Genomic DNA, 25,835 nt, shown 5'->3' on the forward strand with positions numbered 1-25,835 from the left:
CGGGGAAACTGTGCGCTGACGCTCAGAGCATGCGCAGATACTTTGCGTCCTTCCTTGGTGAGGCGTTTGGGGACCTGGAGCTGCTCAGGTCTTTAGAATTAGGTAAAGATGAATCGTTGCTCTCAAAGATTCGCTTCCCTTTGCCGTTATTGAGAGTGATCCCTGCAGCAGTTAGTGTCAGAGTTCTGGAGTTCGAGTTCTTTGGGTAGGAGTATGAATCCAGAAAATCACCTAGCTTCTCTAAAAGCCTGTTGTGGGCGTTTTTGTTTTTGTTTTTGTTTTGTTTTGTTTTTCAAAAAGGGGCTAATGAAAGAGTAAACAGATGCGATGACTTTGGAACCAACTACTGAAGGAAGATTTCCAGGCAATCAGGAGTGGGATTGATTCCTTCCTTTGCAGAGGAAATGGGACGTGCACAGGCCAGGAAGCAGGACATAGCACCCGCTAAGGATTTCCCAATAGTCTGAAGTGTTGCTGGCTTGGAAGGGAATAGGTGAGGTTTAATTCCAAAAGCAAATCTAGGGAGGTGTTCTAGATCTGGGGGCTATCAGTCACAGTGCCTGACATGCTCACTGCCCCTTTCAAAAGAAAGTGCCCAGCTTGCTTTAGCCTTGCACAAAAACAGCGATCTATACCGAATGACCAACTAGCTGAGAGGTGATTGCACGAAGGGTCCGGCAATCTGCACAGTAGCTGCAAACTTATGTCCAAACCGGGGAATCAAATCCAACCAGATTCTCTCCCTCTTGCAGATGGGCCTGGGATAAGCAGAAACTGAAGCTGAAAAGATAAGGATACCATGAGGAAGGAGGGGCCTGGAGGGAGACAGTGTTGTGCACTGGTGCCAGTAGAGTCAGACATTTTCAGAGCGTGCTCATAGAACTGGGGAGGCTCTTCATGATGAGGAGAACAAAGGCAAAAAAGATGTAAGTAAAATTAAATTTCCTTACAACTTGCAGGCCATTAACAAATACTTGAGACAGGCAGGGGATGACATTCCTCAAGGAACTCACAACTGCCTTAATGTCAATGCTGTGATAGAGGCAAAAAGCAACTGTAGCTTGACAATAGCCAGACCTCTAAGATCCTGTAAGTCATCTTTAATATATGAAAATCCATTTTAGAATCTTCCTTTGTCTTCACCCACCTACCCCCCAACTTAAAAGTATATAACCAATTGCTCCTCACCATCCCAAGCTTTTTCTGCCCACACGTCTGGTCCTTGTGTTTTAATAAAAACGTTTTTTAATGAAAAAAATAAAAACATTTTTTAATTAAAAAAATGTTGATCATGTGCTCACAGCCCATGATCACATCACTTGATGTGAAGTCACATCACTTCAAGCTTTTGATTCAAACCCAAGGGGTTCTTTTAAAACTCAAATATTATTTAAAAAATTTTTTCTATGTAACAAGTAGATAGAATTACTGGAAATTCACTATGGTGAAGGAAACTTGTAACCTTCATGTTGATGAGAGAAAAACTCTCGAAAGGCCTGATAGACAAAGAAAGCCATTCTAGACTTCTTACTAAGTCAGCATGACTGTACGTAACCTGATTTATGGGCTGCCACATGTACATCATACATCTGCTTTGTGGATGACGGAACCCATCTCGTCCTTGAGTTGCCGATCAATACTCGTACTCCCTGCATCCCTTTGCGTTTAAGCTGGTGATTCGTGCCTTAAAGTACATAACCCTGTAAAAACTTCATTCTCCAAAGAGCATGTTTCCTGGGCAGCTGTCATCACTTGGGCTTGAATAAGTCTTTCTTACTTTTAGAGATTCTAAAAGGTTTGTTCATTTTGTGTCAACAATGTCTGTGCTTTTGTCTTGTATGTCGTTTCTAGTTCTTCTCTTTTCTCTTCCTCTTCCTCCCTCTTCCCCACGCTCTCACACCCACACCTTCTCCAGTACAGGTTCCTTTCCTGGGAGGAATAAGAGATTCTAGTACTTCTGCTTGTTTGCATCTTAAAAGGTTGGGGGGGGATGATGTTATCCACGAAGCTTTTGCAACGGATGGCCATCAAGGGCACAAGGAAACTTTTAGGTCATCTAAACTTTTTAAAAGTTAGCATCTTGTTATATTGAAAATCCTGGAGGGGTGCCTGGGTGGCTCAGTCAGTGAAGCATGCAACTCTTGGTTTCGGCTCAGGTCATGATCTCATGGTTTGTTGAGTCTGAGCCCTGCCTCAGGCTCTGTGCTAACAGCGCAGAGCCTATGTGGGATTCTTTCTCTCCCTCACTTTCTGCCCCTCCACTACTCATTCTCTCTCTCTCTCTCTCTCTCTCTCTCTCTCTCAAAATGAATCAATAAATTTAAAAAAATGAAAATCCTGCAGAATAAGGGTCTTATGCCCCCTTGGACTTGAACTGACATGAAAGTGTTGCTTAATGTCAATAGACAAGATGGTTTAGAAATAGCAACATCATCATGCTGGATCAATTATAGTTGACCCAGCTCAGTGTATTATGGCTGCAAAGCAGTTGGAAAGCATAGTCTTCCTTCCTGATATTCACCATGAAGACTGAATAACTATGAGCTAACAGAATGTTCCTGTATGGTGTTTATTCTCTAGGTATTTGCTGACAGCAAAGATGAGATCGCTTTAGATCTGCTTAAGTTTTCCTGCCTCTGGTCTAGGCTTTTACAAACCTTGTTAGAGCCCTTTTTGAATGATTTCAGTTTATAAGCCCATTTCCTTCACTAGGTTGTGAGCCTAACTAGGATGAAGGCCATGTCCTCTTCATCTAAGAATCCCTTGAACCTCACCTTCACCCCATCCTCCTCCATGCCACCATGGCCACTATACCCTAGTCCTGATCCTGATTATGTTTGGCCTTGGCTATTGGTTTCCCTAATCCCAGAAAAATGTGACAAATGTGGTTGCAGCTTCCTAATGGAGGCCTAGGGAAATCCCCTTAAATTAGTGGAAAGATTCAAGATATAAGGGTCCATATGAAGAAGGTTAGACATACATAGGACAGCTACTACGCTCATCTGTTTTCTGCAGGCTGAAGCTCTCAAAGCCGTTTTAGAGACATTCACAGGCTCTGTGAACAAATGTTCATTAGATTTTATTTTTATTTTCTTTGTCTTCATTTCAATGTTTTACATTTCTGCAAAAGCACCAGAGAGCACCAAGTTTATTTTCAAAAATGCTGGACAAAGTTTTGTTTCGTTTCGTGTGAGGCTAAGTTTTTGTTGTTGTTTTCAAAAGGGGTTCTTCTGAAGGTGGCATTCGCCATACGTTAGGCAAATGTCCCGGGCCTTCCGTGAGAGGGCACTACTGACTCATCTGGTTTGATTCACGGCAGGTCTTTCCACAGTTTCTTCCTGAGACATGAACAAGAAATGGGCACCAGCTGTTCTTGTGAGGATCCAAACCTCCAAAATCTGCTTGACCTCTTGGGATTCAATTCTTTGAAGTTAGAAAGACACCCTCAAGAATAAATTTAAAAAGGAAAAAAAAAAGTTTGGGGCACCTGGGTGGCTCAGTTGGTTGAGCGTCCAACTCTTGATCTTGGCTCAGGTCATTATCTCAAGGTTCGTGGGTCCAAGCCCCCAGTGCTTGGGCTCTGTGCTGACAATGCAGAGCCTGCTTGGGATTCTCTCTCTCTCCCTCTGGCTCTGCCCCTCCCATGCACTCCCTCTCTCTCTCCCTCTCTCTCTCTCTCTCTCTCAAAATAAATAAATAAACTTAAAAAAAGGAAAAAAGGTTCGGATTCTATCAAACTGTAGTCATCTGGTTTACACCCCCTAGTGGCCAGGAAGACACAAGCTTCACAGTGGAAAGCCACTGTTCCTTAAACTCCAGAAAGGTCTGAGTGAGTGAGGCTGTAAGTGAGGTCTTGCCAAAAGACAGAAAGCTAACTCTGTCTTCTACATGCTTAGGGCTACTGATCCCTGTTGGGGGAAGTTTTCAATCCCTCCCTACACAATCGTTAATATGTAGATTAGATTAAATATCACTGCCCAGTCCTGCCTTCACCACCAGGAAAAAAGTTATGCTACCAATTGCATTCAACTGTTCACTCTTCCTTCCTAAAAACCCTGAAACCACATGACATTACAGACTAATTGCAAAGTACATGAGCTGCTAATATCTATTTATAGCATATACATAGTATATATAGCTAGTATCTATATATAAATTCTCTGTGTAACATTCAGGCCTAAATAAATAAATAAATAAATAAAACTATATTAGCACGTTGGGATCTGGATATATTTAAGTAATTACTGCGAGGCAGAGATTCTTTCATGCCTGCCGAAATAGCCATGTTTCTTTTTTTGCTTAAATTAGCAGAACCCAAAAATTTAGCCTAGAATATAGTTGCCCAACCAAAAGACATTTCCCAGTCTCTTGTGCTTGTGAGGTCATGTGACTAAGGTCTGGCCAATAAGATCCAAGAACTGTTGAGTGACACTTCTGGGAAGTCTCCTTGAACAGGGAAGATAGGCACTTTGCCCTTTCCTCTGCCCTGCCAGAAAGGTGGGTGTGATGGCCGGAGCTGGAGTCAGCACAGAGGTGTTGAAGACAAGGACAAAGAGGGCTACCTCCTACTAATGGTAGGGGAATAAAGCCTGGGATTTGGATGACTTCATCAGGTCCCCTGATGGTCTGCCTCCAGACTTCTGCACAAGAAATAAAGAACCTTCCATCTTACTTGAACTACGGATATTATAGGTTTTTAATCATATGCCACTAAATCCAAATCTAAGTGATACACACAGATCTTTACTACACTATCCCTGCTACACTGTGGTAGCCCTGCTTCCTGTTTCTCTCCATCCTACTTCTTTTTGGTGAACTTGGTCTCCCTGGAGCCTCCCTTTTCACCCTGTCACCTTTAGTCACATACTCCCCTGGGTTCCAGGCACCAGTATCTTCAAGCTCCTGAACTTACACACAACTAAGCTTCCTGTCCCAGATAAATGGTCATTTTAGAGCAAGGAATGAGAAGAATTCACCCATGGCTGGATTGCTTTGGCATAAATTGCTTTTCTGTTCCCTGCTCTCCTGGAACCATCAAGATGGTAGGACAGAAGAGTGTGGGCTAGAATTTTCCAGAACTGAGAGGGGTAGGGGGCTAATGTAAAGAACAAATCTTCTGGAATTGGAAGATGATATATAGGCTATTGGGACCACAGAAGGAAATAAGTTCTTGGAAGTTTAGACAGTGGAAGTTTCTACTTCCTGGGCGGAGTCCTTGTTGGAGAGAGTGCCTGAGATATTGTCAGATTCAAGCAACTCTACGATGCTGTAGGGAGAACAGTCCTCCAGGCCCAGCTTGCTGCAGAGCCAGCCACAGAAGCCTTTCTCCATGTCCCGGGCAGCTTGCCACCATGCTCCCCAGGACCATGAGAGCTGGACCACAGCAGCATAAAGGCCCAGGGAAGAGGCCATGGCCATGATGAGCACTGGATAGAAGAGAATGAGACAGGGGCAACATGAGATCTTGTGCCAGAAGGTCCTCTCCTCGTTGTACACGAGGAAGATGTTGTACCAGGTGATCGTGCCATAGTAGAACGAGACAACAAAAGAGAGGATAAAGACTACAGGCAGGCAGACCAGCGTCCAAAGGACCACGTGGGGCCCACGGTCAACTCCCATTTGGCAGGCCTTTCTGTCTTCAGGTGTTACTTCTCCTGATGACCCTTTTGGCTTCATCAATTCTTGCAGCTCCTTCTCCGTCAGTGTGACGTGGATGTCCACCATCTGGCCCTTTTTCTTCCCTCGAGTAATGGTCCCGGTTAGTGTGACATAGCGGCTGTCCAAAGGCATGTTCCACATACCTGCAGGGCATTAAGGAGGTGAAGCCAAGGTCAGAAGAGTGGGCATTTCATCACAGTGTCATCCCCTGAGATGGGGGCTGGGTACAAGAGTTCCTGTTTTCATAGCACCTGGCCCAGTCCTAGAGTCAGTGATTCAGTGATGGACTGAGCGGACCTCCCTCAGCAAGGTGACCGCTGGTCTTATTACTCCCCCAGTGAACTCTCCCTCCACACGGGTGGGCCCTGAGAAAACGGCGAAGCAGGAGAGTGTTGTCTCCCCACTTCTCTGGGCCTCAATCTTGGCACAGTCTCTGTGATGTGAAGAGGTGTGAGGGACTTCGCCACAGACACTGCTTTAGAATGATCTTATTTCTAGTGTATAAGTGCTGTGAAAATACTGCTTGGGAGCATCTACTAGCGTGTGTGAAGATGGCACCATGTGTGTATAGACTGATGGGCACCCTGCTCCCCTTCCCTTCTCAGCCCTGTCTCTGTGCTTCCATGAGAAAAGGCTTCCTCACATGCCTGGGGGCATCTCAGCCCTCATACCCAAGCTCTGTACACACACACACACACCACACATACACCACCCGTATCACAAATGCCCCCCCCCCCACATGCACACACCCACATACCACCACCACCATTAAACGGCCATCCTTCGGCCATCCATCCTGGAGTGAGGCTGAAGATACTGAAACAGGGAAGTCCGTGGTCCTTCATATGTGAGAGTAGTCTCTGAGTGGAGGTGGGGGAGAGTATGGGCAGGACTTCTCACGCCCTGACCGCAAGAGGGACCGAATGGACCCGCCTAAAGAGCAGGTCCTGGGAGAGTGGCCGGGACTCTGACTATTCAGATAGAAGAGTTGTACTGCTCCCCCAGAACCTAAGGATTTCACAATCTCCCGCATCTCAGTAAATGACACCACCACCTACTTCTCTGTGGAGTCATTGCTGACTCTTCCCCGTCTCTCGCTACCTGCCTCTGATCCGTTAACAAGTTCCACATTGCCTCTCTTCCCTAGCTGTCTCTCTCGCTACCACCTGTCCTGGCCTCTATGTTAGTGCCGTTGTGGCTGCAGTTATACGACAGTCTCTCATCAGCTTCCACTCTTACCCTTTATAATCCACTCTTTATAGAGAAGCCAGAGTGGTTGTTTAGAAATATAAATGGGATGATGTCTCTCCTTTGCTTAAAAGCCCTCCACTGACTTCCCCTTACACTTTTAACCAATCCCCAACTCTTTACTATGATCGCAAGGCCCAGCATAATCCTCTTAAACACCTCTGCCCGTCCTCCCACAGTTCCCTATACTCCCTACACAGAAATAGCTCCATTCTCTCAACAGGCCAGTGGTGCTCCCATCGTAGGGTCTTTGCCCCTGCCGCTCCCCCTCCTCTACAACCTCTGCCCAAGACCATTTCATAGCTAGCTCCTTCATATCAGCTCAAATGTCACTCTCAGAGGCCCTTGCACAGCCATGCAATCTCTCCCCCCATGCCCTCCACCATTGCCATGGTTGATTGTCTTTGCAACTCATATCACTCTCTGAAATTACCTTTTATTTACTGACTTGTTCACTGTCTGTCTTCTCTTGACTAGGAGGTAAACTGCATGAGAGCAGGGACATTGCTTGTCTTGTCCACTGTGGGCCTATGTCTTAGAGATTAGAGCATCTACACAAATAGATATACCTCATCTGTCTATTGCTGCGTGGTGATGCTTAATCCGGACAGTACACGGCTTCATTAGCAGCAACAGACATTCTTATACATGCATCCTTATGCCTATGGGCATAAGTTTCATGGGGTAGATACTAAGAATTTCTAGACGATAAGATATGCATATTTGGAATTTAATAAATACTGATAAACTTCCCTACAAAGTGGGTAAAGCAGATTCCATTTCTCCTTGAGGTATATGAGAGTATATCCATTTTCTCAGATTGATGTTATCATATTTTACCCAACTTTTGGCCAACTTATGTGTAAAGGGATATCGTAACTTCTTGCTGTTGTAATTTGCATTTTCCCGATTCTTGTAAAAGTCAACTATCAGCTTCTTTATCTTACGTGTATTAAATAATTAGCATAATCGCCTCGTGTTACTAATTTCTGTGTATAAGTCAGTCTCTTCTATTACACTAGGAGTTCAGAAAGGACAGAGATCTCCGTATCACTGAAAAGAGAACATAGTAAATGCTTAATAAATACTGTCCCTTTGTTGAATGAAGACTGCAACATTGTGAGAAGAACTGTATCAACAAGAAGAAATAGGTCATTGAGGGAATCCCTGTCTATCTTCTGGAGAATCCTCATTCCTTCCTGTGGCTTTAAGTAAGTGGCCCCAGGGACTTACCATCATCTGCAGGATAGTCTAGGAAATCATCCCCCTCCTCTTCTTTAGGTCGGTCTCCACCTTCTGATTCCCCAGGCTCCTCATCCGGTTTCTCATTTTCTGACCGGTAGATGATGATAGATTCTGGGCGGGACTCTTTCCTCTTCTTTTTCTGGCGGCCCATTGTGGATTCCCCATCCAGGGCGAGGGCAGCGGCCATGGCCTTCCTCAGAGAGCCCTGGTGGGGGCTTGGGAGCTGTCCCTGGACTTCTACTGGTGCCAGCTCTTCCATCCCAGTCCTCACGTCTCGCTATTCCTTGTGAAGAGTCTGACTTGCTTGAGCAAACTCACGACCCACACATCACAGAGCTTCTTCCTGGATGGGGCTATGCAAAGATGTTCCACCAATAAGTTCCACATAAAATAGGAAAGCAAAGCCATCAACAGGAAGCAAGTAGGGTGAGATGGAAAGGGGTCTGGGAAATGATTCTCAACTTGGCAGAAGCCTTCTCCTCCCTTTGCGTCTCATAACACTGTATTTTGGGAGTGCTGCGGAAATACTCTCACGAAATTGGATTCCTGTGAATAAAATTGTATGTGTGTTGCAATAATACGTTGTCATTTACACAACCTTGTAATGTCATGCAAAGCTCCTCAGTTTAGCCAGATGCTGAGTAAAAGGAAGTTGGGTGAGGAAGCCCTATAGATAAATGGGAGTTAAAAACTATTGTCACTCCCACCAAACAGGCTTCTGGCTGCCGAGACCTGCATTACAACTACACTCAAGTGGATGAAAGCACCTTTCAGTAAGCTCCCCAAAGACGGCACAACATCACCAACCATGTCTACCATGGTGTTATTCTATGAAGGGCACCCATCTCCTGGCTTCTTGTTGGCCAAGATCCCAGAAAATTCCTGATATCTGTCCTATCACATTCTGGGAGACCAGTAGAGAGGATGTACACTTTTCCACTTTTAAGATTCTCTCTCCTCTTTCTGTCCTCCAGGTAAAGAGAGGTAGGGACAGAGAAAAGTCTATATAACACCTTTTAAAGAAGACACTGATTGGCCTGTGTTTTGGGTACACTGAACCATTAAGAGGAGAGAAATGTTTTCAGTGCTGCTACTAAAGAGGGGGAAATTAGCAAATTCCCAGTTAGTCATATTGAGGCAGCTAGGTGCTCATATGCTTTTTGAAACAACAACAACAAACAGAAACAGAAACTCAAAAATATGTCATTATGAACAGTTTCAAACATATGTAAATGGAGAAACTTTTTATTCTAGAAAGAGGCAAACCTGTACAAAAGTGAGAACAATTTTAATGAAATTTCATTGTCCCTTTCACCCAGTTTCAACAGTAATCAAAATATTCACAGCCAATTTATTTAAAAGCAAATCTCAGACACCATTTTATCTAACTATTTCAGTGTGTACCTCTTACATACAGGGACTCTTTTTTTTTTTATAAAAAAGATGACCACAGGGGTGCCTGGGTGGCTCAGTCGGTTGAGTGTCTGACTCTTGATTTCAGCTCAGGTCATGATCCCAGGCTCATGGGATCAAGCCCCGAGTCAGGTTCTGCACTGAGCCTGGAGCCTGCTTAATGTTCTCTCTCTGCTTCTCCTGCGTTTGCACGCATGCATGCTTTCTCTCTCTCTTAAAAAAAAAAAAAAGCCACAATATCATCATCACACCTCATTTCTTAAAAAGAGCTTCTTTGTAGAGTTTATTTATTTTGAGAGAGAAAGCACACACAGTGGAAAGGGCAGAGAGACAGGAGAGAAAGAATCCCAAGCAGGCTCTGCACTGACAGCCCAGAGCTTCATCCCACATTCATGAACCTGTGGGATCATGACCTGAGCCAAAATGAAGAGTTAGACGCTTAACCAGCTAAGCCACCGAGGCACCCCATCACACCTCATTTTTTAAAAACGATTCTTGAGGCAGCTGGGTAGCTCAGTCGATTGAGCATCCAACTCTTGATTCCTGCTCAGGTCATGATCTCACAGTTAGTGGGATTGAGCCCTGCGTTAGACTCTGTGCTGACAGCGTGGAGCCTGCTTAGGATTCTTTCTCCCTCTCTCACTGTCCCTCCCCCCACTCTAAATAAATAAATAAATAAATAAATAAATAAATAATAAATAAATATTTAAATATTTAAAAAATAAAAACAATTCTTTAATGTCATCAAATATCCAGTCATTTAAAATTTCTCTGTTTAACAATTTAAAGTCTATTTTCTAGAATTGGGATCCAAATAAGGTCTATGCAATGCACACAGATCCTACAATTGTTTGTCTATAGCAATGCTGTCCATTAGAATTTCTGCATTGCACTAGAAATGATACTCATAAACTGGGGAATTGCTTTTTTTTTTTTTTTTAATTGAATTCTCACCAATTTAAAAATAGCCACATGTGGCTACTGACTACTCTGTTGGACAGTGCAGGTCTGTATGCTCACCCTCCAATTTTTTCCTTTTCCATTTCCTTGTTAAAGAAGGCGGGTCATTTATCCTGCAGATTGCCATGACCTAGATTTTGCTAATCTCATTCCTGTAGGGTGTTCCTCTGAACCATGTATTTCCTCTAAATTGGTAGCTAGATAGGCTTGATCAGATTCATGTTAGAATGTTTCTGGCTGGTTGTTTTGGCCAGACAGTGTTATAGAGGGCATTCTGTACTACCATGTGAAGGCACCTAATGGCAATTTGGCCATTTCTTGTGAAATTGGTACCCATTGGTGATTACTGGCTAGACCTATCAATTAATTCATCAGGAGTTACAAAATAGTGGTATTCCATTTATCTTATTTCTTCTTCCTTTACTAACCAGAATGCTCATATGCACTTTCATTTTTTTAAGTTTATTTTTGAGAGAGAAAGAGGGAGACAGAGTGCAAACAGGGAGGGGCAGAGAGAGAGAGGAAGACACAGAATACAAAGCAGGCTCCAGGCTCTCAGCTGTCAGCCCAGAGCCTGATGCGGGGCTCGAATTCACGGACCACAAGATCATGACCTGAGCCAAAGCCAGAAGCTTAACCGGCTGAGCAATCCGGGTGCCCCCCAAAATTTTTAAGTTTATTTATTTATTTTTGAGAGAGAGAGAGAGAGAGAGAGAGAGAGAGAGAGAGAGCAGGGGAGGAGCAGAGAGAGGAGAGAGAATCCCAAGGAAGCTCTGAACCAACAGCACAGAGCCTGATGTGGGGCTTGAATTCACCAACTGTGAGATCATGACCTGAGCCCAAATCAAGAGTCAGATGTTTAACCAACTGAGCCACCCAGATGCCCCCCTCACATGCACTTTTAACAAACCCAGTTTTAAACTGGGTAGAGGAGGCAAACAGCCTTGTTGTTATCTAATATGATTGGTAATTATACTGGGAAAATATCTGACTACAACAACAACTTCTATTAATATGAAAAATTTCTAAACTATTTACCAAATAAATACCTGTTTATACTTGGTAAAAACTATTTAGCAAATTCCCCGGTTCACAAACAACTCATTGAGAATTGTTAGATTCTACTCATAACCCTGCCACCCCAGGATCCTGGACACTGGCCACTCTCTAGGACTCCAGGTTGCCAGTTTTCTGTTATTTTTGTTCTCAGTTTCCAAGTCTTCATTTTCTTTCAGTGGTCTCTGAGTTTTTCCTCTCTTTCTTTTTTTTTTTTTTAAGTTTTTTTATTTATTTTTGCGACAGAGAGAGACAGAGCATGAGCAGGGGAGGGGCAGAGAGAGAGGGAGACACAGAATTGGAAGCAGGCTCCAGGCTCTGAGCTGTCAGCACAGAGCCCGATGCGGGGCTCGAACCCACAGACTGTGAGATCATGACCTGAGCCGAAGTTGGACGCTCAACCGACTGAGCCACCCAGGCGCCCCTTTCCTTTCTTTCAATCCCACATACACACTCCTTGGTTTCTCTTTATGCTCAGTAATAAGGCTTCTCCTCTCATTTGTATTAAATGGTCCTAATGTTTAGTGGGCTGGCTCTGCCAGGAGGGCAAAAATAACAGAACAAAAAATCTACCTAGGCTCTAAGCGCTACTCAAATTGAAGCAAAGCTCCTGTATTAAAATTATGCATCTTTGATATTATCATGTTACAAGGCCGACTCTATATCATATTTCTTCAAATGCCAAAACACACATTTTTTTTCCTCATCTTAATGTTTCTAAAATTTGGATGCATCTTAAGACCAATGGAACGACTTTTCCCCCTGAAAGGCTGAACTACCTTCCCAGCAAGTAGCTCTGGCTTACTGCCCTCTCGCCCAGGTTCTCCTTTGTCCTCCAGTTGTTAATTTTCTTCTCAGTCTCTCCACTGGATTGCAGGTACTTAGTCCTAATCACCTTGCAGGTATCTGGAACACATTGCCCAGGGACTGGGACAAAGAAAGTGCTAAGTGACAGAACTGAAGATGCCCACAGGTGTAAGTGGAACATTATGGGAAGTCCTCACAGCCTGACTTTGCCTGGGGAAGGGGAGGCTGTTTAAACAGAAAGAGCTTCATTATCTTCACAATCTTACACATGCAAGTGGCCGGACTGAAAGACATCTTAGATTACACACCTAAGAACAGAGAGATCCAGGACACAAAGGCTTCCTGAAATAAACATATCTAGAAGACAACACAATCACTAGAATATTGACAGTACCCTAAGGAGTATTTATGTTTGCCTTAATGGTATCAAGAAGCTCAAACAGTGCTCTCCTACCAAAGTAGCCCCAGTGCAGAAGAGAGTAGACATCCAGCCAGAAAGGTCTGGAAGGTTAGGCTGTAGCTTTCCCTAAGGCTAGAGGTTTGTTATTAAAAATGTTTGTGGGGGCGCCTGGGTGGCTCAGTTGGTTAAGCGTCCCACTTCAGCCCAGGTCATGATCTCATGGTTCGTGAGTTCGAGCCCCGCGTCGGGCTCTGTGTTGACAGTTCAGAGCCTGGAGCCTGCTTCGGATTCTGTGTCTCCCTCTCTCTCTGCCCCTCCCTAACTCGCTCTCTCTCTCTCTCTCTGTCAGAAATAAACTTTGAAAAAAAATAAATAAAAAATAAAAATGTTTGTGAATTTTGAATTCTACTTTCTAAGAGTCTGTATTTAATATAAAAATGTTTTCCCTGGTGCAAGTCCTCTAGTAAAACTGATGCTTGGTAAGTCATGCTGATGTGTGAAACAAAGGCAGAAGGAAATGGTAGATAAAATTAAATTTCCTTATAACCTGCAGCCCATAGACAAAGACTCAGTGCAAGCAGAATGTAACATTTCTTTCAAGAACTCCTAACTGTCTTAATGTTAACGCTTTGCTAGAGGGAAACACAACCTTAGCCTGACAACAGCCAGGCCTCCAGAATCCTGTGAGTCTTCTTTTGGCATATGCCCTTGCCTTTGGAAGGCCCACAGGTGTAACTTCCCTTGCCTTTATGTCCCCCAACTCCGAAGCGTATAGTCAGTCACTCCTCACAATCCTGGGGCAGCTCTTTCTGCCCACGGGTCCCGTCCTGGTGCTTTAATAAAACTACCTTCTTGCACCGAAGACGTCTCAAGAATTCTTTCTTGGTCATCAGCTTGGAACCCCAACACTTCAAACCCCATCAATACCAAGGTAATTCTAGGATGTGGGTGACCTCTGAGGACAACACTTTATATTTACCCTAACGTACAAATCTCAGAGCTTGAGAGTATAAAAATAAATAAAAGAAACTTCATTTAAAATGGAGTCCAGAAGACCTGACGGGAGAACTGTCATGCAGGTATCACTCAACCTGTGCAACCTGTGCAAACAGCAGAAAGAGAAAATTAAGAATTATCTGGACAACTATCTTTTTTTTTTTTTTTAATGTTCATTTATTTTGGAGAGACAGAGAGACACAGAATCCGAAGCAGGTTCCAGGCTCTGAACTGTCAGCACAGAGCCCAATGTGGGTCTCAAACCCACAAACTGGGAGATCATGACCTGAGCTGAGGTCAGACACTTAACCAACTGAACCACCCAAGCGCCCTAGCTGGACAATTATCTTAAGGCCATTTTTCACTTGGAATTTTATCTCCTGCTTTTATGAAAAGGAAGGCGGATCTTTTTCTGCCCCAGCAACAATTCACTAACCACTGCTTGCAGCCAATGAGAAACTGCCACAGCCTTGAACTCTTGTTCTTCAATGAACTTGTTCAAAACAACCCTCCCCAATTTCCTCCTAAAACCTAGTAAAAGCGGACCTTCCCTTTGTCTCTCGGGACTTGTCTATGGTTCATCATAGCTTGCTTGTCCTGAGTTGCAATTCCTTTGCCATTCCTGCATAAACTCATTCTGCTGGTAAAATAACTAGATATTCTATTTTTAAGGTTGACAGGAGACTAGTTTAATCCAGTGTTTTCCAACTTAGAGCTTCTGTTTTCCTCTGGAGTTTCCCAGGCAGCCTGCGAAGGGCCTTCCCTGACCCTTCTACACAGTGGGAGTTTTTAAACCAGGGGTGGAGCCCTCAAGCACATCTCAGGCTGAGGAAAGGTATCTTCTAAGGACCAAAGCTTCCCCAGAGCGGGAAGAAGGTGCTTCACCATTTTGGTTCACTTCTATACCCCTTTCCTCTTCTTTTAAGATGTACTAACATGTTTAGAGGGAGATAGGAATTCCAAAGACTAGAGGAGAGAAGGCCAACTTGCAAACCCCATTTTTCTTGTTCAACTTGTTCTCTCTCATTGTTGAGAGGGTGGCACCTAGGGGGATGTGGTAGGGCAAAATAAATGCATGCTTGGAGCTTGAGAGTACTAAATGGTTCCACCAACTTAGGAAAAGATGACTCTGTAGCTGTGGTAAAAAGTAGCCATCAGAACGAGTTGTAAAGCTGTCCAATTGATCAACAACAACTTCCCTCAGTAGTGATGCTTTTGGAAACCAGCCCGTTGGAGTCAGTATCTTGTTTCTAAAAGTCAATGAGGGGGCGCCTGGGTGGCGCAGTCGGTTAAGCGTCCGACTTCAGCCAGGTCAAGATCTCGCGGTCCGTGAGTTCGAGCCCCGCGTCAGGCTCTGGGCTGATGGCTCGGAGCCTGGAGCCTGTTTCTGATTCTGTGTCTCCCTCTCTCTCTGCCCCTCCCCCGTTCATGCTCTGTCTCTCTCTGTCCCAAAAATAAAAAAAATAAAAAAAAAAAACGTTGAAAAAAAAAAAATTAAAAAAAAAAAAAAAAAAAAAAAGTCAATGAGGTTAGTGAATCTGCCCCTGACTGGCCGACTGGGGCTTTCACTGATGGGTCGACCATGCTTTTTGGGAATATCCAAAAGCATATTCACATAGGCAGTTGTTGATCAAACAGGTTTAAAACTATTTCTGGTGATTACTTGTTATCAAGGTTTTTCCTAAATTTGTGGGAACCTTTTAATTCTATTTGCTTGCTGATCTCATTTGATCAGATGTGTCTCAGAGCAAAGTATACTAGTTATCGATCGTCATGTAACAAATTACCCCAAATTTAGAGATTTAAAAAAACAACCGTGTTATACCCTACACAGTTCTGTGTGTCGGGAATCTGGGAGTGTCTCAGCTGAGTGGTGGATAGGCTTCTTAGTCTGCTTTCTACCTAAAGAATTTGGGGATCCCAAGGCCTTTTTTTCTTTTGGACAGTCTCTGAACCCTTTAGTATTCTGCCAATTTAATTCTCTTAATAACTTTGTGGCTCTCCCGTGAATAGCTTTTGTGGGTCAGAAATGTGAGAGTGCCTTAGGTGGATGGTTCTGTCTCAAGGTCTCTGAAAATGGCAGGGCAGCAGTCATCTGAAGGCTTGGATGGGATTAGAGGATCTGCTTCCAAGATGGCACACTCACATGGTGCTGACTCAGTTCCTCCTGGGCCTCTCCATGGGCTGTATGAGTCTCCTCACAACAGTGTCTCGTTTCCCCCAGAGTGAGTGATCTGGGAGCAGATTTTCTTCTTGACTACTTTAACTGTACTTTTTTTTTAAGTTTATTTTTTCAGCAATCTCTGTACCCAATATGGGGCTCAAACTCACGACCCCAAGACCAAGAGTCACATGCTTTTCTGACTGAGCCAATCAGGCGCCCCTCAACTGTACTCTTGATCCTACCTCTTCCACATCCTTGATTTTCTCCCTCTCTAATACTTCCAACTTCTCCCCTTCACTGGTTCCGTTTTAACTACAAACAATCCCAGAATTCCCTGCCTAGAAAAACTGGTTTCACTTTGCCACTTATTCTATATGATGTCCTGTTTCTCCCTTTCACAACTAAGCTTCTTCGTCAAATAATCTATAGTCACTCATTACCAGTTTTCCTCCCAATGTCCTGTTCCCTTTACCATCTTTTTCTCCCTACTCCCAAACTCCTTTCCAACACACACACACACACACACACACACACACACACACACACACAAACAGGTAAGTCATTTGGAGAGATAAGGAACAGGCCAGGAAATGAGCATTTACCAAGCCTTATGTGCCAGGCTGTAAGGTAAGTTTTTTACACGTTACTTCATTTCCACATCTCAACAAGTTCACCATTATATAAAGAAGTGTGATAACTTGAATATAAGCCTTTGCATAACTTCAAAGCCCAGAATTTCCCAACCAAGATTTAGAAGTCAAGTGTTAGTGGTGGTTGCAGTAGACAGCTGATGAGTTTGTATTTCTGCTTTCTTGGTTTGATTTGTGTTTGTTTTTTCACTTTTTGCTATCTCAACCTCATTGCTCTTCCCTTTGCTGATAGAGCCACTCTTTTCTAGGTGGAATACAGCCTTGAAAGTCACCAGTGTGACCGCAGTGATCATTTTACCATCTGATTCTTCTTATTTACAAGTCATTCTTGAACCTTCCCTTACCTCCTTTGACTTTCTTTCTTTCCTTTTTTTAATGTTTATTTATTTTTGAGAGAGAGAGTGAGCACAAGTGGGAGACAGGCAGAGAGAGAGACCTAGAGGTTCTGAAGCAGGCTCTGAGCTCACAACTTTAACTCATGAATCATGACCTGAGCCGAAATCAAGAGTCAGCTGCTTAACCAACTAAGGCGCCCCCTTCCTTTGACTTTCTCCCGTCATTCTCTTGCTACTTCTCATGCCCTCAGTCTGCCTCTACTCCCTTATTTGTCTCCTTCAACTGTAATAGCCAGTGCTCTTGAGACTCAATTCTCAACTGACTGCCCTCTATTCTCAACAGCACATTTTCTTCTTCCTGTTGAAATATGCAGCCTTCCTGACTATCGATACCTCTATGCCAAGAATGCCCAAATATAGAATTAATTATATAGAATTAATATATCATCTAGATATTCTCCACTTAAATATCTTGCCATGTCTGGCTGAGCATGTTCAAACCAAACTCATCATTTTTATTTCTAGCAGACTTAACCTCTTAGATTACCAAGAGGATAGGAAAACAGAGAAGGGAAAGGAGAAAGGGATGAAGAAGGAAACCCTACAACATTTATGCTGTTCCTACTCATAAAAGATAACATTTACTGACTGTATAATTTGTTAGGTTCTTTGTTAATTGCTTATATATGCATTTTCCTATTTAATTATATTTTAATATTTTTTGGACAATACTATGTGCCAGACATTATACAATTGTCTCAGGCACAACAATCTTATAAAACAAATACTGTTTTACAAGTGAGGACATTTGGACTTAAAATCAGTAAAAAACAGAACTCCTTGGTGTAATCATATTGTTTAATTGTTACAGCAAACCAATCAAGTAGGTACTATTTTTTTTTTAATAGGTATGATTATTATCCCCATTTAGAGGAGTAATTTGCTCAAGGTGACATGGTGATGAGGCTGGGACTTGAACCCAGGTTTGCTAGTTTCAAAGCCCATGTTCTATTCATTGGGCCATGCTGCCTGCCAACATTTACCCAAGATTCTATACTTAAACCCCTAGAGTTGTCTTTGATGAGTCCGTTTCGCATATTAGGGATATATTCCCACGTCTCTAATAGTAATCTGTCTCTAAGTCCTGCCAATCATTCCCAGGAAATCTCTTTGTTCATCTCTCCCTTTGAATCTCTACTCCCCCACCCCACCCCACGCTGGAGCACAGCTCTCCTACTACTTCCTCCAAGCTGGTTTTTCAGCCTCTCGTTCCAGAATCCTTCATCAACCATTTTAAATGGTAATTAACAGAACAAAACATCATTTTTATGTTGTCCAGTAATCATCACTATCTTGCCATTCTGGACTAAAATATATCTAAAGGGTCTGCTTGGTGTTTGAGGTTCTCCAGTTCATGCCCCACCTTTGGATTCAGTAGCAATTTTGCCCCTTCCCCACAGCATGACTAGTTGACACATCTACTTATGTTGCTTTTAACACCATCTTCACTTTCCTCCACCCCTTTCAAGCCTGGGGCAAGACAGACTCAATCACTGGTGTCCCCTTCTGTGACTGCCCCAGCACACCCGGCTCTCCCCACCCCAGTCCTGTTGTTGCAGAACAGTGGGGACAATGGACTAAGTGTTCAAGGGTCAAATGCCTAGGATGGATTGATACTTCACTAATGTTAGTTTCTAATCCCTTTCTTTTGCCTTCTCCTACTCTGTATTTCAGTAGCCTCTGCTATTGGTACTATGCTCTCTCAGTGCTTAATTATGTAGCATTTCATATCATCTTGTATTGAGTATGAATGACCTCATTAGTTTTCATTGATCTTCCCAGGGAGATTATAAGATTTTAGAAATCAGGAACTGTCTTATACTTCTTCACCTCCCATGGTAAGACCCTGTGACTGGACACGTAGTAGACACTATGTCCTTTTGATCTGATAGAACAGAGCAGAAAGGAAAATGCCTATTCAGAAATAGGATATAACTTAAGAAAGGAAGGTTTAGTTATCTTCCCCATTTTTGTCCACTTTATTATGTGGTTAATATCATTTTTATTCCATTAATATTTGATCTGAGAAGCAGGTTCTGAACATTTCTCCTTCCTTCTAGATTCCATAAAAGAGAGAGTGAAACACATTTCCCCTGTTTCCAAGGCTTCATAATCAATAGAATTCAGAGGAGAGACAGGGCTTTGCTCTTTTCTCTGGAAGGCTGGCCTTGCATATTCTCCACTTATGGCACAGTCCAATGATTAACAGATATAGTACAGCATGATATTAACCTCAATCAACCACTAACTCTGGATTCTCAGTCATCCCAAGGGAAAACTAGGTTTTAAAGAGCATGCTTAGACTCGTATGCATAAAATAACTGGTTTTAAGTCACTCTTGATGGAAATTCTCCAGAGCATTCTTAAATTCATCCATCACTTTTCCCCATCTCTGTTGCTACCATTCTTGTCTAAGGGGCCATCCTTTCTCATCTGTGGTTCTAAAAAATGCTTCTTGTCTTCTGGCTCCTACTCCTGCTGTTTTCCAATCAATTGTCCACTCAGCAGTAAGAAATATCTTTTGAAAACAAATAAAATCATGCTGTTCTTTGCTTAAAACCTCCAGTGATTTCTCATGGGTATAAAATAAGATCCAAACTTTTTCTGGTGGCCTAAGGACTTGTGTGATGTGGCCCCTCCCCACCCTGCCATCCTATGCAATATACCACCTCCTTCATACATACCTCCTATACTACAATCACTTCGGCTGCCTATGTATTCCTCAGGAGCACCTGAGGCCTTAAATACTGTGTGCCTCGCCTGGTATCTGCTCCAATCTCGTCGTGTCACATGGCCACCATCATTCTATCTCCCAAGTCTCAGTTCACTTGTCACCTCCTCCAAAGCTTTCCCAACACCAAACCTTCAACTAGGCTCCCATCCTGCTATTCATTATTCTTTCTCACAACAGCCTATTTCACGTACAAGACTTATCAACATCTGTAACTTTTACTTGTTATTTTACTTGTTTATTGTTTATCTCCTCTACTGGACTATAGGCTCTAGGAAATGGTATTGTATAAGTAGGCCATCGAAAGGTGTTCAATAAAAAAATTTTAAGTGACTGCATTAAGGATTTGGGTTGGGAGGGGCAGTCTGAAGTGGTAGCAATTAAAGATTAGCCTGATTTTGTCAAAAACTGAGGCTGAAGAAAAGTTTAATAAAGAGACATTAAACAGTTCCTCTGTGCTTAATAAGCCCCGTTATGGTTCAGTTGATAAGTGGTTCTCCTGTATCCACTTTCTCCTCCAATAATGGAGGTTTCAGCTGGTCGCATTACTTCCCTCCTAAAGATAACATGTCCCAGCATCCCTTGAGGCTAGGTGTGGTCATAGGACTAGTCTCTGGCCGAAAGATGTGATTAGATGTGATGTGTGCAACTTCCCTGCCTGGCCCTCTCCTTCCTCTTTTCACCTTCTTGAGAGCTGGAATGTGAACTTGATGAGCCATTTTCAGCCATGCAGACAAAAGCAACCCCTTAAGGATGACAGTGGACTGAGATGGAAAGAATCAAAGTCGCTGGGACAGCCATAAACTCTCTTCCTCTGGGTTGTAATATGAGAGAAAAGTATTTTCCGTGTTTTAATCCAGGATTATTTTGGTCTCTTAAGGCAGCTATACAAAACTCCTACCTAATATACTAGGATTGTCCAAGAAGTTATTTTATGTCTTAATCTCTTTGCTGTGTTCTAATTTGTCAGCCCTGATGCATAGGCAGATCTTGATACACATTTCAAAGTTAGAGCATAAAATGACATCATACCTGGTAATGGCTGGTTTAAGCAGTTTTTAATTTCCCGGGTGGGCCAGAAATTCTAAAGCTTAGCTCAGTCCATTAGGTGTCCAACTCTTGATTTTGGTTCAGGTCATGATCTCATTCAGTTGTGAAATTGAACCCCACATCAGGCTCTGTGCTGGGCATGGAACCTGCTTGTGATTCTCTCTCTCTCTCTCTCTCTCTCTCTCTCTCTCTCTCTCTCCCTCTCTCTCCCTCTGTCCCTACACCCCCCTCAAAAAAAAAAAAAAAAAAACCAACTCAGCCGTCGAGTACAAAGGATGTCACATTGATGTTGGCTCAGCCCCACCAAAAACCCACTAGAAGTCCATATACTACTATATACTATTATGGACTGAATGTTTGTGGCCCTCCAAAACTCATGTGTTGAAATCTTAACCCCCAAAGTGACAGTATGAGGAGGTGGGGGGTCTTTGGGGGGTGATTAGGTTATGAGTGTAGAGCCTTCACAAATGAGATCAGTGTCCTTATACAAGAGACCTCAGAGAACTCTCTTGCTCTTTCTACTCTGTGAAGACACAGCAACAAAATGGCCATCTAGGAATCAGGCTCTTACCAGACACTGGATCTGCCAGTACCTTGATCTTGGATTTTCCAGCATCCAGAATTATGAGAAAAATATATTTGTTATTTAAACCACCCAGTATATGGTATTTTTATTATAGCAGCTTGGACAGACTAAGACAGATAGTGTTCTCTGCTTTAGTAAGCTAGCCAACAGTGTCCCCAAAGCAGTTTTATTAAAAGAAAACCAACAGCTCTTAGGCATTCAGTAAAAGCCCAAAGACTCACAACACCACAAAATGAGCATCCCTATCGAGCTATAAGGCCTTTGTAGGGCTGAGTCATCACAAAGGACTCTAGTTCTTGCTTCCTGCTGGCCAGTCCCCCTCCAATCACTCAGTCACTAATTGCCCCCAGCCCTGCTCAAAACACACACCTCCAGAGTGGTGTTCCACTGCTGGTTCAAGGACCTCTGACTATTAGGCATAATTTCCTGGAGTCTGCTCACAGTTCTCTGCTCCCAGATGGTCACAGGAGCAAACGTGATCCAGTGCCTTCTCCAAACCCATCCAGATACCCTGCAGAACTTGGGGGGGGGGAGAAACCAGGAAGCTTTGAAGCCTCTGCCCTTATGTGCAATTAATTGCAGGAAGGAAAGTAACTCACATGGATGAATTATGGCTGGAAAAAAGCTAATAAATGGCAATGACAACAAGGTTAAACATCTGGCTACAATAAGGAGTGGTGGGGGCTATGGTAAGCATAAGAGTTCAGGTCTTGTCTGAAACAGGAAGTTATCATATCCCTCTCTTCAACCCACCAAGCCCACTATTCAACCAAGTGCTTTCACAGAGAAATGCAGGCCCATTTGGTATGGGTTGTCTGGAATTTCGTGTGAAAGTTCCTGATTTTATTGTCATGATTAGTCCAAATTTAAATAAATGACCACACAAATAACCAAAACAGAACATAAATGGTCTGCTATTCTGCCACCTTTGGTTTATACAGTTTCCAAGTCAGGGTGCCCTGTGCCATTGATTTAAGAACAATCAGGAGTTTTATTTGTTTGTTTTGTTTGTTTGGTTGGTTTTCTTTTATTCCCCACCCCCCAGGAGTTGTTTTATTGTACCTTTCCCATATGGACACATCTCCCTCTTCCAAGGAACCTGAACTGGGGCTGGAAGGGTAGAGCATGATCATTTTCAAGTTAATTTCTACTATTACTGCAGTGAACTGTGCCTTGCTCCAGCCTTACTGCTCTTTCAATTCTTCTCTGATTCCTGTATCTGTCACCCAAAGGGCCACTTATCACCTGTCTGGAGTCTCCATACTCTGCCAGTAGCATTGTGGTTTTACCACCGTGAGATGCAATAGGCCGGCTAGGAAAAAAAAATGTTAACTATTTTACCACTGAAAATTACCACTGGCCCCTGCCAAGACAGCTGCACCAATGTAAAGGTGGAAGGGAATTTAGCTCAGACTGATGACAAGTGATCGGAACAATGAGGCGACAGGACCTGCCAACCTCCCAACTTCTTGCCAGTTGCTGCAAACTGGCTGTGAGTTAGATTATACCCTGTTCCTTCATGGTCCTGGGAGCAGTATTTCTCTTGTCATTGCTCAACCTACCTGTCCTGAAAAGCCTTCACACTGTGGCTGGTTCATCATCCAGAGGCATCTGACTGTCTACAGAGGAAAGAGTTCCTGTTAGTGACAGTAGTGGGTTACAAGGAGCTTGCACATCTTACTGGGAAGAGCTGTAAAACTGGATTTTCACTGTCTAATCTTTTATTTGTTTATTGTCCTACCTCCCATGACACATATACCCCTTCTACCCTTCCATTCCCACTGCCGTCACACATATTTACTAGAATAAAAACTCTACAAAGGCAAGGGGCGCCTGGGTGGCTTAGTCTGTTGAGCATCCAACTCTCGGTTTTGGCTCAGGTCACAATCTCACAACTTGTGAGTTCAAGCCTCGCATCGAGCTCTGTGTTGACAGCTCAGAGCCTGCTTGGGATTCTCTGTCTCCCTCTCTCTCTGCTCCTCCCCCACTCGCACTGTCTCTTGGTCTCTCTCTCTCTCTCTCTCTCTCTCTCAAATGAATAAATAAATAAACAGTAAAAAAAAAAAAAAAAAAAAAAAAAAGCTCTCCAAAGGCCAGGACACCTAACTGTACTGTCCCCCATACCGTATGATTCACACCTAAACAGTACCCAGCATGTGGCAGATACTCAATAAATATTGGCAAAATACTGGTTAAGAAAAAGCTGGTTAAGAATCTTATTTAGGTGAGTTGGTTCAGGCCTGCTCTTTCTTCTAGGTGGGAAGTGATGAGATGCCTCATTGACATTCTTTTAGCACCGAGATTCCCTGAATGCTGAGAGTCTCACAGGCCTCAGTAGGAGCCAGCAGACGGGGGGGGGGGGGGGGGGGGGGGGGGGGGGGGGGATGCGTGAGCATCTCAGAAGATGAAGGGAGTCAATAGTCAATGCTAATAGGGTATGACAGAGGGGGAGTGTGGAAGGATCATGGCCCTGGAGATGCCTTTTTCCCTAGGACAAAGGGGGCAGTGATGCAGAGCACAGGGCAGCATTCGATTCGGCCAAAGGAATGTCAGTGGAGCCTGGCATAGATGCCCACAGAGGAGATGGCTCACACAGGAGCCAGAATTAAAATCTGGAAGCAAAGAGCATCCAAGAGGCAGCTGTTTCTGTACTTCCGGGCCTTTTGGGGCTAATCAGACTTTCAAACCCTCAGTGAAGTGAGAGGCAGCGGCAAAGAGCACAGGCCCTTTCATTTTAACAGAGGATCTCTCAAAAGAGACCCCACATCTCTCGTAATCACTGATTCTCTTTGGACTGTGAAAATAGAGCTTTCTGACTGTTCAGACTGCAACTTCCTTGCACCCAAGGAATGGCTCCTTGTCATCCTCAAGAGGCAAAACTGGCTTAAAGCTAGTGCAGTCACCTTCTCACTGGAGGACTGCAGAATCCCTCAATTCCCAGCCCCCAGCCCAACTGCCGAGCAAAGGTGCAGCACAGTCAGGCACACACTGACCCACCTGGGCAGCCAGAGCTCTGTGAATCCACAGGTCCAAACCATGTCTCAAACCACATTAAATTCTATCTTTGATAAAATTATCTTTAAAAGAAATTTAAGGTGCTCTTTGCTCCCAAGAAAGAAAGCATGGAATTTTCTGGAATAGGAAAGCCCTCAGAATTGACTCACTGTTTCTCTTCCTGTTTAAGAAAAATACTTTGTCACTGGAATCAAATCACTATCTAGCAAATGGGAGGATAAAGAGATTTCTTCCCTTCTTTAATGAGTGTAGATTGGAAGCTGTCATCTGCAAAGACAGATGGGCAAGTATTTCTTAAAGGAGGTCAGAGAAGGGCAGGGGGATGGAGGGCCAGAGAGGAAGTGATATCTGATTCCACTTTCAACAAACCCCATTTCTAATTAGCTTTGTGAATAACCAGCTGATGGGTGGGCCCAACAAAAGAATGATGGCATTTGTTTGCTTTTACAACATCTCAATACCTTGCAGGGGAAAATACAGTACTCTGACTGCAGACTTAGAAATAGCATGTTGCCTGGATTGTGAAGACCACAACACCACACACATCCCCTAGATCTGCCAAATTCTTAGGCCACGTCTCACTAGGCCAGTCCAGGTATAAGCTCACTCTGGTGGGTTGACAGCATGAAGCTAGACGATATGGAGGAGGATCTGAATAATAATAACTCACCGTTACTGGGTATCAAACCGCCGGTAAGAAATTTCCCCCATCCTCAGGATGCTCGCTTCCCTAAGGAATGAACTGGAGGATAGGATCTCACACACACATCTTGCAGGCAGCACGCAGACTCATCAATTTATGCTGCCCGGCTGAAATGGATTAGATCTCAAACCTGGTAAATGTTGCCTCTTCTGTTCATTGCTGGGCGGGGAAAGGGAGACGAGTTGGAGGTGGGTTCTAGTTTATTTTTTAAAATCATTTAGTATCTTGGTTCTGTGGATTACTGCAACGGCACCCTTCACTCCCTCCCCCCACCGCCTCCTCGGGGTCTCTTCCAAAGGGTGAAAGGATCTGGAGGCCAGATTTCTTCCCCCGCGGCTAATCCTGCCTCTTTCCTTCCCAGCAGAGGTCCACAGCCACTGGAGCCAGAGCATCCATGGACGTCGGAGGCAGGCGGGCGCAGCAGGGCTCCCGAGCTGCAGCCTCTCTTTCCCCAGATGCCCTGGAGATTTCATCTTAATTAACCACGAGAGCTATAGCACTGAGGATTGAATTTTTCGTGAGAGAGCACACGCCCGCTTTTTGTCTGCTTCCCTTCCTCCGGTCCCCACAATGGCATCGAAATAAAAAAAAGAAAGAAAGAAAGAAAAAGCAACGAACACGCAGTCTCACCTACATGTGCCGGGGACAAAGTCTGGCGGAGGACCCAGACGGAGTCAGGAAGCCGCCTCCCGGGAGCAGCCATCCGCTGGGAGGCTGGGGACCTGCCTCGGCGTGCGGGCGGGGCCACGGGGCGGGGC

At 43.9% G+C, this 25,835-nt stretch overlaps 1 protein-coding gene and 1 long non-coding RNA gene across 9 annotated transcripts; one reads left to right on the plus strand and one right to left on the minus strand.

Moving 5' to 3' along the window:
• Positions 1-12: 12 nt before the first annotated feature.
• LOC131498458 (uncharacterized) lies at positions 13-25,811 on the plus strand. 2 transcript variants are annotated; one of them, XR_009255439.1, is made up of 3 exons: positions 13-102; positions 753-926; positions 25,439-25,811. It is a non-coding gene; the product is annotated as an uncharacterized LOC131498458 (long non-coding RNA). The 2 variants fall into 2 exon arrangements; XR_009255438.1 differs by having other exon boundaries at positions 25,442-25,811.
• On the minus strand, positions 3,061-25,816 carry TMEM169 (transmembrane protein 169). 7 transcript variants are annotated; one of them, XM_058705728.1, is made up of 5 exons: positions 25,708-25,798; positions 25,045-25,104; positions 22,922-22,978; positions 8,140-8,504; positions 3,061-5,801 (listed from the first exon to the last, which is right to left on the minus strand). In XM_058705728.1, the coding sequence occupies exons 4-5, from the start codon at positions 8,408-8,410 to the stop codon at positions 5,179-5,181; spliced, it is 894 nt and encodes a 297-aa protein (XP_058561711.1). In that variant the 5' UTR covers positions 8,411-8,504; positions 22,922-22,978; positions 25,045-25,104; positions 25,708-25,798; the 3' UTR covers positions 3,061-5,178. The 7 variants fall into 7 exon arrangements, with proteins under 7 accessions (XP_058561711.1, XP_058561694.1, XP_058561702.1 ...); XM_058705711.1 differs by having other exon boundaries at positions 25,045-25,236; positions 25,708-25,794; XM_058705719.1 differs by lacking the exon at positions 25,045-25,104 and having other exon boundaries at positions 25,708-25,816.
• Between the last annotated feature and the right edge of the window lie 19 nt (positions 25,817-25,835).

This window comes from Neofelis nebulosa, chromosome 2, assembly GCF_028018385.1.
Source record: "Neofelis nebulosa isolate mNeoNeb1 chromosome 2, mNeoNeb1.pri, whole genome shotgun sequence".
NCBI classification, from domain to species: domain Eukaryota; kingdom Metazoa; phylum Chordata; class Mammalia; order Carnivora; family Felidae; genus Neofelis; species Neofelis nebulosa.

Coding starts and splice junctions, on each gene's coding strand:
- TMEM169 (XM_058705743.1), bottom strand. CDS start 8,410: ATGGAAGAGCTGGCACCAGTAGAAGTCCAGGGACAGCTCCCAAGCCCC. Junction 5,802..8,139: donor AGACTATCCTGCAGATGATG/GTAAGTCCCTGG, acceptor AATGCCCTGCAG/GTATGTGGAACATGCCTTTG.